At 49.0% G+C, this 14,387-nt stretch overlaps 1 protein-coding gene across 8 annotated transcripts in view; it reads right to left on the bottom strand.

The window, feature by feature from the left end:
• The window catches only part of LOC105906377 (nuclear receptor coactivator 3), a 75,239-nt gene that overhangs the window by 2,550 nt on the left and 58,302 nt on the right, over positions 1-14,387 (bottom strand). For 6 of the 8 annotated variants that reach the window (XM_031566498.2, XM_031566503.2, XM_031566499.2 and 3 more), the window contains 14 exons: positions 14,040-14,180; positions 13,651-13,798; positions 12,760-13,316; positions 11,228-12,426; positions 10,246-10,363; positions 9,689-9,904; positions 9,268-9,501; positions 8,630-8,732; positions 7,910-8,078; positions 6,855-7,205; positions 2,863-2,964; positions 2,208-2,460; positions 550-730; positions 183-354 (listed from right to left, as the gene is read on the bottom strand). In XM_031566498.2, coding sequence (XP_031422358.1) covers positions 183-354; positions 550-730; positions 2,208-2,460; positions 2,863-2,964; positions 6,855-7,205; positions 7,910-8,078; positions 8,630-8,732; positions 9,268-9,501; positions 9,689-9,904; positions 10,246-10,363; positions 11,228-12,426; positions 12,760-13,316; positions 13,651-13,798; positions 14,040-14,180 — 3,944 coding nt within the window. The remainder of the gene's footprint in view (positions 1-182; positions 355-549; positions 731-2,207; positions 2,461-2,862; positions 2,965-6,854; positions 7,206-7,909; positions 8,079-8,629; positions 8,733-9,267; positions 9,502-9,688; positions 9,905-10,245; positions 10,364-11,227; positions 12,427-12,759; positions 13,317-13,650; positions 13,799-14,039; positions 14,181-14,387) is intronic. The other 2 variants (XM_031566505.2, XM_031566504.2) reach the window with 2 other exon arrangements.

Here is a 14,387-nt window from a genome sequence, read left to right as displayed (position 1 = left end):
ATTACAGTTCGTATTTCAATGTACTCAATGCTGGGACAGAACTGCACAACTGAGAGACAACAGCAACTGATACTGTAGCTAAGCTACCGCTGCTACACACTCCACCACCACCACCACTAACAACAACATGAATACCACCATAACAACAACAATCCCACCACCAGCACGGCACAGATCCTCACCTGATCAGGGCCCATGGGCATCCTGCTCATCATCATTGGGTTCATGTTCATCTGGCCGGGCATCTGGCCCATATGCCCCCCACCTCCGCCAGCGCCCATCCCCCCGTTCATCATCATACCCCCGTACTGCCCCCCAGCGCCCTGCTGGCTGAACTGCTGCTGTCCGTACGACCTGGAGAGGAAGAGAAATGGCAGAGGCCACAGTCAGGCAGGAGCAAGCATTTTCAGCAGCCATTAAAATCCCTGCTCTAACACAAACACAATATTTACTGGAAATCATTTTGATGAAAGGAGCAATTAAGGAATATTAATTATTTTGGTCACTTTCTAATCTACACTGCCAAACCCGACTGCAGCGCTGGCTCACCCATTCCGGCTCATGCCTCCCTGTGGCCAGCCTTTCATGTCGGCCGTCTGGTACATGGGGCCTCCCTGTGGATGCTGTTGCATCATGGGATTCTGTGGAGGTCCGAGACGGCCTGACATCATGGCGTTGGGGGGGCTGGCACCAGACGGTGCAAACGAGGGGTCACCCTGCTGGCCCATACCTGGAAGAAGAGATACCATCAATGTTCACTTTTAAAGTCAATTTCTAGGTAAAGTAACTAGAAGACAAAACATTCAATGATATCATACATACATACATCATACAGTCTGAAGGAAACCTAAAAAAAGCCCTGCAGAGAATATATGTTCTTTTTCTACTCTCTTTAGTAACGCAACTCGTCACATGCTCTGCAAACCACTGCATTTACATTTGTTCACCAGCAGGTGGCAGCACCATTCACTGCATGTCTACCTCCACTGGAAGGCCACAACGTTAACTCTGATTCCTCTGAGATATGACTCATCTCTGCGAGTGCTGAACATCGTGTTGGTTAAGCCATAGTGCTTCCCTTCAAGGACGCCCGAGGAATCCATACCCTGAAGGATCCTCCGACTGTTAACACACAAGCACTTATCCATTTGACTTAATGTCTGATTTCATCATGGCGTTCCCTCCCCTTGAGAATGTGGAGAGGGCTGCTGACCCTCCTGACACACAGGAGTAGAATGAAAGGCTGCACTGTAGCTTTGAATCCAACTTTTAAGTACGTGAGGAGAAAATTGTTGTGTAGTTCCTGTGAAACTCAACTGGGCTTCACAGGGATGGGGAGTGAGTATTTGGGAGGAACAGCTCCCCCTTCTGAGGCTACATGACGACATGTCACAAACCACCACTCTTCATAGGCATGTCACTAACCACCACTCTTCATAGGCATGCCACTAACCACCACTCTTCATAGGCATGTCACTAACCACCACTCTTCATAGGCATGTCACTAACCACCACTCTTCATAGGCATGTCACTAACCACCACTCTTCATAGGCATGCCACTAACCACCACTCTTCATAGGCATGTCACTAACCACCACTCTTCATAGGCATGTCACTAACCACCACTCTTCATAGGCATGTCACTAACCACCACTCTTCATAGGCATGCCACTAACCACCACTCTTCATAGGCATGTCACTAACCACCACTCTTCATAGGCATGCCACTAACCACCACTCTTCATAGGCATGTCACTAACCACCACTCTTCATAGGCATGTCACTAACCACCACTCTTCATAGGCATGTCACTAACCACCAGGCATATGTGACAGCTTTTCAGTACCTTAAAAAGGCACATTACAAATATGTTTGGAGAAGCACTGTATCATGACGGGGAGTATTCAAGCCAGCTAGATGACCATAGCCCGCATGTCAAGAAGGCAAAAAATATACATGGCATTTCTTGTCATCCAATCAGAGAGAGCGACAAACACTTTCAATGCCTGCAGCCTTTCAAAATCTGACACGCAGGTGAAATGGTCTGCGCCGCCCTAGCAAGCAGAAATGTTACTTATTAACCTGCAAATATCAAATGCTAATCGCCATTCTAAAGACAGTGACTAAGGAAGGCAACCAATCCCTGGTGGAGAAGAAACACAAGCGGAGAGGACTGCGGCAGAGCAGTGACCCTGCCGTAACATACCATAACTCCCTCCGTAGGCGAACTGCTGTTGTCCGGCCTGACCCATGGGGGGTCCTCCCATGGGCGAGTCCATGCCTGTGGGGGCGGTGACGTTGGGCGGGGGGCTGAAGCCCCCGGCGGCGGCGGCGGCTGCGGCGGCCGCCTGCTGTTGCTGCTGCTGCTGCATGAGCATCATCATCCTCTGCCTGCGCATCTGCAGCGTCATCATCTCCCGACTGCGCTGGGCCAGCATCTGAGCATTCAGGAAGCCCTGCTGACACACCGGGGAGGAGGGAGGGAGGGAGGGAGGAGAGAGAGAGAGGGAGGGAGGGAGGGAGAGAGAGAGGGAGGAGGGAGAGAGAGGGGGGAGAGAGAGGGAGGAGAGAGAGAGGGCGGAGAGAGAGGAGGGGGGAAGGAGAGAGAGAGGGAGGAGGGAGAGAGGGGGAGATAGAGAGAGGAGGGGGAAGAGCATGAGTGAAGTGTGAAGAGTGGGCGGTTCCTATAAAACTAATATTCCTCCACTTGCCCAGTGCCATGCCGATGATCACAAGATAAGGACTGATAAACTGCTTGACACCCCTAGACTGTGCATCACTTTAAATAGTGACACGTGTCGTCAAACACTGGACCCTATGGTCAGGTAGGCACAGAAGTGAGATGAAGTGGAGTGGCATACCTGGCTGCCCATGCCAGGCTGCATACCAGGCCTCATGCCTGGGTTGCCTCCCCCAGGGCTCTCCATCTTCATGCCCATGCCCTGTCGAGTTTGGTTCATGAACTGCGGGGAGAGAACAGACAGAGGAGCGCGAGTCAGACCTGTAATGATGACTTACTACACTAGAGGCAGTACACTATGTCGACTCTACATGATCAGAATAGGTACTTATGGCGACGTAACAAGTCTGCTATGAGTGTTAACGTTTCCTGCTAAAATAGACACTTTATCTCCATTTTCTATTTCACATATCATTATAAACCCTTAAAGGGGAACGCCCTGGAGATTTCAGAGCGAGCGAGACTTCGGTTTTATGTTAGACACAGTCTGTATGTGTAGGGATCTTGCCCATGTTGTCCGACACTTACAATAACATTATGAGCCCGTCAGTGGTCAAAACAGCGGCTTACTTTGATGAGAATGCTTGCCCCATAGGATTACGTTGTAGCCGCGCTTTAAGGCTTGATGGCTTGATACTGTACTGATTCCGATCGCTTTTGTCCCAAGTAAAAATTTGGACCCAAGAGGTCCTGAGGTCCCCTTTTAAGCCCGAATTATAGATCTGCGTCGGTGTCCGTCCGTTTTACGGATGGGCGGGGAAACGGATTCAGACGTACTGTTTTTGATTTATACTTCTCCGACGGCTGTGGGTGTTGAAAACAATTCACTGCCAGAACAGTAGATGGAGCAGCGGTTTTTTGGTCACAGACGAGCTACTACGCGACCTCTTTGAGTGATAGAATTCGTAGATTGTTTATCTCCCTCCTCCCAGCCGTCACGTCATCAAGAGCAACAGGTGTAGTCACATGGGTCTTTGAGACACACTACATTACAATGGGTAGTCTGTCTAACGCTATATATTCACTTGAAAAGGCAAACTTATCTCCATCATGGTAGGTATTATTTGTGTGAAAAATAGTAGCAATCTATAACAAAATGATATGCTTATCTTACATACACTATAGAAACTATTAAAAACGATTAAATGAAATGAATACTATCTTATTTTCTTTTGTATTTTTTGTCATATTCAGATTTGTAATGATGATTGCCGGGTAATATGTATGCTGTTGTCCAATGTCAAGTCTTTATTTGATCATGTGACGAGACGATATGATAGTTTAGGCGCAACATCTGAACGTCAAGACCAACAAGCTGACTGGGCAAATAAATATCTGTGACAACGTGATTACAGGAGGCAAACTGGTATCAGGGAAGAAGTTAAAAATAAACTGTCATCTGGAGAGTTTAAAAGAATACAAAACGAGGGGGAATCTACTGTATGGAGATATTTCTGCTTAGTAGTCAACGCGGATTGATTAAACCTGGATGGTTGGGGGAGAGAGATGAACGTCAAAACCGACAAACTGGGCCAGAGGCAAAAGCACCTGCAAGCTGAAAACAATGGCTTTCAAACATAAGCGTGATAAGGCATTGAACATTCCATATTTAAATATCTTAATAAGTAGTCAAGTCAACGTGTCTGCCTCACGTGATGGAGAAGTTCGTTTTTGAGAGTAAAATAAATCACATTTAGGATAATAGCCTTCTTGTGTGCGGGGATTTTTTTTATGTCCTAGCTGTGACAACGCGATTACAGGAGGCAAACTGGTATCAGGGAAGAAGTTAAAAAATAAACTGTCATCTGGAGAGTTTAAAACAATACAAAACGAGGGGGAATCTACTGTATGGAGATATTTCTGCTTAGTAGTCAAGGCATTGAACATTCCATATTTAAATATCTTAATAAGTAGTCAAGTAAACGTGTTTGCTTCACATGCTTCTCCCCTGTACAAAAGCGTCGGCTAAATGACTAAATGTAAATGGATTAAACCTCGATTGTTGGACTATGTAGATCGTTTCATAACGAACTTTGTGCACTTAAAGTTTTTTAAAAAAGAAACTGTCATCTGGAGAGTTTAAAACGACACTCGAGGGGAAATTTACTGTAGGCCTATGGAGATATTTCTGTCGGATGGCATCATATTCTATGCGGATTCTAATGAGGCTGTTTGATATGTCCAATGTAAGAAGTGTGAAGCTTTAATGAAATATGATTGATGCCATCCTCTTTCTCCACAACATGGATTAAACATTGATGGTTGGACTATGTAGATACTTTTATAAGGAATGTGTCCGTGTATATAACGTGAGTTTTATTTAGGCATATCAGATGCATAGCGTGTGTAATGTGTAGGCCATTTCATTCCGTTCTTGCAATGTGAATAATTCATTTCAATATACTTATCTCCCTTTTGTGCGCGCTTGTGCGTTTAACGGGGCTTGTTTGTGTGAGCCAGTGCATTTATCATTCATCTGTTGATGCTCGAGTTTAATAAAGGCAGGCTATTCTTAAGAAACGTATGTAAATGTGTCAGTAGTATGAACAGTTGAGACATTGACTCATTGGGGTTCGGACTAAATATTTTACTTGCTGTCGGGCTGGGGTAGAGCTGGGACAAGTCAGCGCGATAAGGCATTGAACATTCCATATTTAACTTGCCGGAATAGTCGCCCCATAATGCCGTGCGGCGGGCACATACTTTTCTCTATGATGCAGCGCCCAACGATGTTCTTTAACAATGTTCCTTACTGTTCTAATTGCATGTCGTTGTTCTGTGTTGGGACGGAGTTTATACAGGTGTGTGACGGTAGCACAGTCTGTTCGTGATAACTTGTAGCAGGGCATAAAGCCTGTGCCATTTTGACATTGTATTGTGTTTAGTGTTTAATTAAAAGCCATAACAAATATTCCACACTTCCGTGATTTGTTACAATATCTTAATAAGTAGTGAAGTCAACGTGGATTCTATGGATTAAATTCATTTATTGACACATCTTTTCAGGACGGCCACAGCGCTTTAAAACGACGTGTTTATAAGTTACATTATTCAAAGATGGAAGATAAAAGGCGAGATAATCGCCAGGTGTAATAAGCCTACTTTCTCATTATGTGTGTGTGTTAGGGTTTGTAATACAATGGTGTTGGCTGCAAGTTAACTCCACTTCACGTTAATGTTAGCTTTTGTATATGAGCATTCATTTCAACTGTTCCATCATCTGAAATATCACGGTGTCGAAAAACAAACCTTTGATCTAAACAGAATATTCAGTATGGAATGGGAATATTTCAGAGCAGTAGGAAAAAAATCTTTTATCGCGTTTGACAAATATGCTCCGATTGCTGTGATGTCTCCTGTGAGAATGGGATAGTATTTGCGGTCATTTGAGCGTCCTTATAAGTGTTTCAGAAATATCTTCAGACCTCTTCTGTTATGTTTGTTCATAATCAACTAGAAGAAGCTTGTGAGACGGTCTACAGGCTATTCATAAAAAACATACGTAAATGTGTCATTAGTATGAACAGTTGAGACACTGACTATGTCTGGTTGGATTCCGACAATATATTTGAATGGCTGTCTGGCTCGGGCACTACTCTGTCGGACGCAGGCCGGGCTCGGACAGAAATATTCGGCTGATCCGCACTCTATTACAGAATAGGAACAGATAGGGAATGAAACAGGAAATGTGAGATTCCGGAAATGATGTCGTTAGGAAATGATTTTGTTAGCGGACCAATCACAGCCAAGGGGGTATCCGTCGCTATCCGTTCGTATCCGAAAAAGTTACAAAAATCGAGAGGTGCACGTCGGTGTCCGTCCAGCTCTCCGAAGGGCTCGGATGGGCTCGGATGGGCGTTCCACCACGGGGAAGGGTGTTGCCAAGGCGTGGCTATGTGTTCGTCTCCGTCCAAATGGATAACTATAAATCTAGCATTAGTCTAGGTGAATGGTATGTATGCAAATTACCCGTGTGTGTGTGTGTGTGTGAGTGTGTGTGTACAGTATATGATTGTGTGTGTCTTGGCTCAACCTATGTGTGTCTGTGAATCTGTATGTGTGTGTGCATCTCTACGTGTGTGTGTGTGTTTATCTCTACGTGTGTGTAGTCACCTGCTGGCCCTGTAGTCTCTGCTGCAGCTGCAGCCTCATGGGTTTGGTGGCGCTCATCATGCGCGGCCTCATCATGTTGGCGCGGGGGTGTCCCATGCCCCCCATGGGCCCCATGCCCGCCATGCTGCCCCCCATGCCAGGGAAGCTGCCCTGCTGACCCATCTGGTTCATCATGGGGCCATATCCGCCCGGCGGAGGCTGGCCCTGCATGGGGGCGCCCCCGTACCCCGCAGGCATGCCGCCCATGGAAGGGGGGCCGGGGTAGCCCTGTCCATACATGGGCTTCTGATCCATCACCATGGAAGGGTCCTGGCCAGGGAAGGACTCAGATGGAGGCTCTGCTCCCTGACTCTGTGTAGGTATAGGAAAGAGAGAGAGAGAGAGAGAGAGAGAGAGAGAGAGAGAGAGAGAGAGAGAGAGAGAGGCCGACAGGCAGACACAGACAGATAGGGAGACAGACAGTGAGACAGACAGACAGTGAGAGAGACAGAGAGACTTGATGTAACTCTCTTGACAATTTACAGTGTATAGATTCTGATCTATAATACCAGAACATGGCCCGACAAACTTTAATGACACAACAGACAATTAGTTCAATTCCTCATTTCCTACTAGATTCAGTCCCAACTCTGTTCCATGTCTCTGATTAGTTGAGCACGCAGACTCTTTGGATCTCAGTGTCTGTCTTCTCTCGTCTCGCCGACTGTTTATGAGTTCTGTCATTAAGTTATCCAAAGAGGCTCTAATTGGTAGGGCTGTTTAATGTTAAACTTAGGCTCTGGCTCTGGCTGTGTGGTGTGTGGTGTGTGGTGTGTGGTGTCTGGTGTCTGGTGTGTGGTGTGTGTGTGGTGTGTGGTGTGTGTGTGGTGTGTGGTGTGTGGTGTGTGGTGTGTGTGTGTGTGTTTCACATTTCTATGTGCATGTTTATTTAGATTTCGATCTACCTTTGTCTGCATGTTGTGGCTTTGCTTATATTTTTGTGTGAACATTTGTATATTTTGAGTGTTCATTGGAATTTTTGACTGTGTTTGTGTGTTTGTGTGTTTGTGTCTAACCTGGCTGATGAGGTCTGGGATGCCCAGTGCGCGGTCGATTTCCTCCAGGGCAATGACGTCGGTGTTGAGCAGCGAGTCCAGCTGGTCCAGCAGAGCCCGCTCATCACTCTGACCCTCACTGGTGGATGGAGGGACCAGCAGCTCATCCAGGCTGCTCCCAAACTGTCGCCTGCACCGCAAACACACGCACACACACACACACACAGAGGGATGTACACAGTGCATATAGTTAAGAAGGCACATGCACACACACTCACATAGTAACAAAGAAACGTGCAACCAGCAAGACAGACATGGGCAGATAGACATACACACACACCCAGACAGACACACACACACACACACACACACACACAAGCAAACACAGACACACACACATACATACACAGAGTTATCCAAATAGCCAAGGCACGTTCACACCACAATGTGAGAAAACACAGATGGCCACCATACTGCCAGCTAAATCTACATGTAGAGTGGGGAGCAGAAGCTAGCAGCAGGGGGTGTGATTGAAGGATTACACACTCAATCAACAAAACAAATACACACAAACAGACACACACACACAGACAGACAGACAGACATACACAGACACACACACACACACACACACACACACACACAGACAGACACACACACACACTCAAAGCTGCCTCTTCACCCCCTGAGGGGTTTCTTGCTTAATAACGTGACCCAGTTCAGCACAGTCTGTGCAATTACCTGTTGTTGTCCATCCCCATCATATTGTCTGACCAGGAGGGTGATTGGCCGGCTGGACACTGTTGATTGAACTGACTCATGCCCATATTCATATCACTGGAACCTGTCGACAGACCAAGGGCCAAGATGTTTATATGACTGCTTAGATGATTAGGCACCTCAACACAAATCAACAGCAAAAATGCTGTTACTCCTGCTGTTGCCAACAGTACATTGTTACTATTTATACATGGGAAAACTGCAAGGTTCATACACACACGCACACACACACACTCCTTCAAATACCCTCTTTAATATCATAATACCCCTGTCTACATCCACTTCATCACTAAAAGACTCTAATTAGCATTTCATACTGTGCGTGATGATGATGATAGATTATGGTAGTGATTCATCCGAATCTTAAGCATTAAATATATCCAATCAATGCAGAAAGCATTACACACTCCCGCTCCTTCACTCCAACTCCCAAACCACAAGATCACATGCTTGCATCTACATAATTGCTGAAACACTACTCATATCAAATTATTTACCATGTTAGCAACAAAATTCTTTCAACATACAGTCATCATCCTCGTCTCTCTTTTTCTCTCTCTCTCTCTCACACACACACACACACACACACACACACATACCCATATCCATGAGCTGCTGCTGTAGCATGGACCTGGTGCCGGGCACGCTGTTGGAGCGGCTGACCATGTGGCCCCCCATCATGCCCTTGGAGTTGTAGTCCATGCCTGGGGGGCGCGCCATGGAGGGGGGGCCACCAGCTGAGCCCACAGGACTGGCACTGGAGTGGGGCATCCAGTCCCCTGACCCCCCCATGGGGGAGCTCTGCGGAACTGACATGCCTCGGTTCATCATTCCTGGAGGGACACAAATCACAGACGCACACGCTTTACTCACGGGCGAGCATGCTGGAGGTGGACAGGGAGGAAGGGAAGGAGAGGGAGCAAGACACAAGTTTTAGGAGGGAAGAAACGAGTGAAAGAATGAGAGAACGAAGAGAAGTGAAGGAGAGAGTAGGATAAAGAAATAACTAAATCAGTTTACTTGTTCCAACGCCTCGCGGACACACACCCATGTTCCCGGGGAAGTTGTCGGCCGGCGTCCCCATCATGCGCTGCCCGTCCAGGCTCTCCTGCTTGATGGGCATGGGAGCGCTGCGTCTGCCGGCCGCCCCCCCTGCACCCACCAGCTTCCCGTCCACAGACATGGCTCTCTGGAAGGGCACTCTGCCCCCTGGCCCCAGCGCTGGACTCCTCACGCCTGACCCATGAGACAGGACAGTTAGGAACACTTACTCCATGCAAAGTACATATCCTATGGAACCTCAAGTAGAGAGTAAGAAGCACAGTAGTGAAGTACGTAAAAGTGAAGTACATACTACTTAAGACTACGCTTTGTAACTTTGCAGACCGTTTACATGCACAGAAAGGTATATAACCCACTAATGGAAAGGGAAAAATCAGAAAAGCATACTAGGTCCTCTTTAAGACTATGAATACATCAGGAGATCAACAGGAAACTCATGGCGCATGCATATGTGGCAGTTTAAGTCCCATCTGGGCTTCATCAGCTAGCAGTGTACACTGAGAAGCGCACGTTACCTTGTGCACCCTCGTCAGGAAACCCTTGGGGCTTGTTTCCTCCATCACTGGCCACACCTCCCATGCCCTGATCCGGGTGAAATTCTCCTGAGTTCTTCAATCCCAGGAAAGTATCCAGCTGAAACACACACACACACACACACACACACACACACACACACACACACACACACACACACACACACACACACACACACACACACACACACACACACACACACACACCATTAATACACACCTAACACTTTCCAGCTATTGTGTTCTATTTCCGCATTACATCTGAAACAAATCTATATCTATGGCACGGTCATAACAAAATGTCTATTCTCTCACATCTATACTTTTCCCCAAAACATTTCCTCAATTTCCAACCTTAATTCTCAGAGCAGTGCTCTCAAATTGCACACCTCTCCAGAACTGTGATTAGTGCCAGTAATTCTGCATGGCTTGCGGGCAGCTGGGGTACAGTTAGCTCCTCACAGCTCTAAATGAGCCTGCAGCCGCTGTAATCAGCGCTCACCTGGTGGGATCTCTAGCCAGGTTGGAACGAAATCATTTCACACTGCGCAAAGCCTACCTGGGAGAACACTGGAGCTGGTTTCATTTTGAAATAGAAACCATCAGCTGCCGTGATGAGTAACCACAGAGACCTGGGTCAGTGAAATGCTGCCAAATGGGGCCATCAACGCACTCGCAGGCCTAACAAGGTGTACGCTGCTACTTCAGTTCTCCTCCCTGTGCTAGCTCACTGGACATCAGTGCTACTACTACTGCTGCTGGTCTTCCCCAACTATGCATTCCCACACTTCATATGAGTGAGGGAAAGTAAACAACAGATCTAGACCTCGTCTCCTCTTAACCTCATTTATCAATGCATCAAAAGTCAGTGATACAGCTGTCCTACACTGGTCCATAAAGACCCTGTGTGTGGGTGTGTGTGTGTGTGTGTGTGTGTGTGTGTGTGTGTATTGCAGGGCTTTACCTCATCAGACGGCTCTGACTTGATCTTGCCCTCCATACTCTCTGCTGTGGGGCCAGAGCCCAGGGTCCCAGCGCCGGCCCCAGGGGGCCCCTTCCCCTCCAGCTCCTCGGGCTTTGGCTTGACGTCGGCGGGCTCTTTGGCGTCGTCCTTGTTGAGGAGGTAGTGGAGCAGCGCGTGGGTCTTCTCCTTCTTGGGGCTGTGCTGCTCCTGCTTGGGCTCCACTGTGGGCCCCGCTCCTCCGGCCCCTGGCCCCGCCGACCCGGCCCCGCCACCCGAGGCCCCACCCAGATCTCCTCCTGCTGCTGCCGCCGCCGCCGCTGCCATGGCGGCCTCGTGCGCCGTGGGGATCTTCCCGGTGGCCTCGGCGGTGATTTTGGCCACCTCGTCGGGAGTGTTGCCGTTCTGCAGCAGCTTGTGCAGGATCTTGTGCTTCTCCTGCAGCGAGGCTGTGTAGTGGGAGGAGCTCATGGCAAGGGAGCCCGGCCCACTTCCTCCAGGAGCCCCGCCTCCCGCCATCTGAGGGTTGGAGGAGGAGGACACACCCGTGGAGGAAGGGCTAGTTACACAGCCCGCCTCTTTCCCCTCCATGCCAGCAGGGTTATTAGCGCCGGGAGCCGACGGGGGCCCCGATGACCCGTTTCCCACCCCCAGACCGAGCTCCTCCGTGGGGGAGGTCAGGAGCTGCAGTAGCTTCTTGTGGCCCTTACCATCAGGCACTCTTCTGGCTGGCTCTGTGGTAGAGGCCCCCGACTCTCCACTCCCTTCCGGCCCCGACTCCGACTTGTTATTTCCCCCAGGTGCTTGGCTGTCTGGCCGCTCTGACCCACTGCTGTCGTTGGGGTGTGGGTGGCCGTGGTGTTGGTGGTGCAGGGGGTGGTGGTGCTCCCCCGGCCCAGACCCGAAGGCCGCCCCTGGGCTCTTAGAGTCACCGTGGCCTGGCACTGGAGGCCTGCAGGCCTGGCTGGGCTGGGCGGCTGCGGAGGAAGAGGAGGTGGAGTGGATGCTGGGGGAGCTGTCAGGCTTGTGGGCCGGGGAGGCTGCAGTCAAGGCCGAGGGCAGGGAGGGCAGGGAGGCCCCCACCCCTTCGCTGATGGCCTGCAGGGCATTTAGAGAGCTGCTGGAGAAGGAGCTGCTGCCCCCACCTCCACCCAGACCACTGCCTCCACCCACACTGCTTGGACCCATGGGGGAGTGCATACCTGAAGGAAGAAACAAGACGGTCAGACTTTACAAAACTGTACCAAACCCCTTGGAACTATCCTGTCTCTGATAGCCACAGCATTCTGATTTCCATACTGATACTAACTGATTAGCTGTGGCTTAACAGTTCCCAATGTACTGATTTTTAATTTTATTTAGCAGTAAACAGTTTTAAATAAATCTATTTAGCCCACTGACTAATGTATGATGACATGCAAAGCCTTTCTGGAAGCAAATCTGTCAGCAAATGGAAGCTGAAATTAATTTAGGACACCAGAGCAATTTCCTCTCCGTCATGCCAAACTGGGCTCCCCTCATCATGTCTTGCTTACCTCCTGGGGAGAACTGGCTGGCTCCCATTTTGGGGCTGCCTTTGTTGCGGGGCGACATGAGTAGGTTCTGCTGGGGCCCGTTCATGCCGGGGCTGCTGGTGGGGCTGTTCATGCCGCCCAGGCCGTAGCCGCCGCTGGCCTGGAACGGAGGCTGCTGATGGGCCTGCTGCATGCCGGGGCCGGGGTGACTCATCTGATTCATGGGATTCATCTGGTTCATCTGATTCATGGGATTCATCTGACTCATTTGATTCATCTGATTCATCTGGTTCATCTGATTCATTTGGTTCATCTGCATCATCCTGTTGCCCATGCCCCCTCCGGGGCCTGCATTGCCCCCATACCCGCCACCCATCTGCCCCATTTGCCCTACGTGACCCATGTGGCCCTGCTCGTTCATCCCGTAACCTCGGTTCATGCCCATGCCGCCCATCCCCATGCCCCCACCGGGCCCCATGTTCATCTGGGCGTTGGGGTTGGCATTGCCCATGCCCTGCGGCCTCATGCCCCCCTGCATCATGCCACCGGGCTGGCCCGGGCGACAGCCACCCTGTTCCCTGTGGAGACGGGAAGAGCAGTGAGGGTTAGGTAGGGCTCAAGCGGAGCTGAGGTGGGGTGCCATCCACCCCAGAACACTCTGGGACAAAAACCATCCACCTTGTAAAACTACCATTCCAAACGACAATAGTGCATGTTAGTCACCGTCTAATCATGAAGAGACAAGGCAGACCATCCGTTTAATTTTATTATCATTATTGTTTTTTTTGTTTTTTTTTACAAATCAACCACTAGAGTGAGGTACAGTATGTATGCAGTGGAGTGAGGTGTGGCTGCAGCATGGTGCTCTGTGCAGGTAAAGGGTGCAGTGTGTGTGGAGCTCTAGGGCCTTACCTCTGGAGGAGGTGTGTGGATATGAAGCCTTGTGGCTCGTTGGTCATGGGGTGGCGGAACATTTTGCTTTTGGTCTGAGCCGTGACCGGCGTGCCGTCGGACAGGGAGAAGCGGTAAAGGGGGGTCTCAGCTTGACCCTGGAGGTAGGCTGGAGTGGGAGACAGAGATGGATGGATGGGTGGGTGGAGAGATAGATATATAGGTATATTTATATATGAAGTTTGATCAACACAACAAGTCAAACTTGCACCAAGTCGCCCATAGGTTCTACTTCTGCTTAATGCTATTCCACAATAGCAGACAGTTGATTAAACATCCTGAGGCAAGAACGTTCTAAACCTTGACTCTCTCCACTCATTTTGAACAGAGCAGAGCTGTGGCACACCTACCCTCATGGTAGTGCCGCTTATGGGACCAGGGCTGGCCATCGCTGTGCTGCAGGAACATCTGGATGCATCTGCGCAGCAGGTCCTCCCAGCCTGGACGCATGGTGGCTCGCAGAGAACTCTGGTCTATCTGGATCAGCTTGCCTGGTTTCGTGATACACCAACAGAGTAAGAAAAGAGCAACAATTATATATTATATATATATTATATTCAAGTTTTATTGCAATTTGTTTTTGGTAAATGCTGCTTTGTTGTCAAGTCTGTAAAAAATGTAATTGCAAACTGCTACCATCTTGTCTAGTACGTGTACTGACATGATTAGGGAATTCTCCCGAGTGTTTTACTGTACAA

The sequence above is a fragment of the Clupea harengus genome, chromosome 4, assembly GCF_900700415.2.
Source record: "Clupea harengus chromosome 4, Ch_v2.0.2, whole genome shotgun sequence".
Classification (NCBI taxonomy): domain Eukaryota; kingdom Metazoa; phylum Chordata; class Actinopteri; order Clupeiformes; family Clupeidae; genus Clupea; species Clupea harengus.
This window is presented reverse-complemented; position numbering and strand designations above follow the sequence as displayed.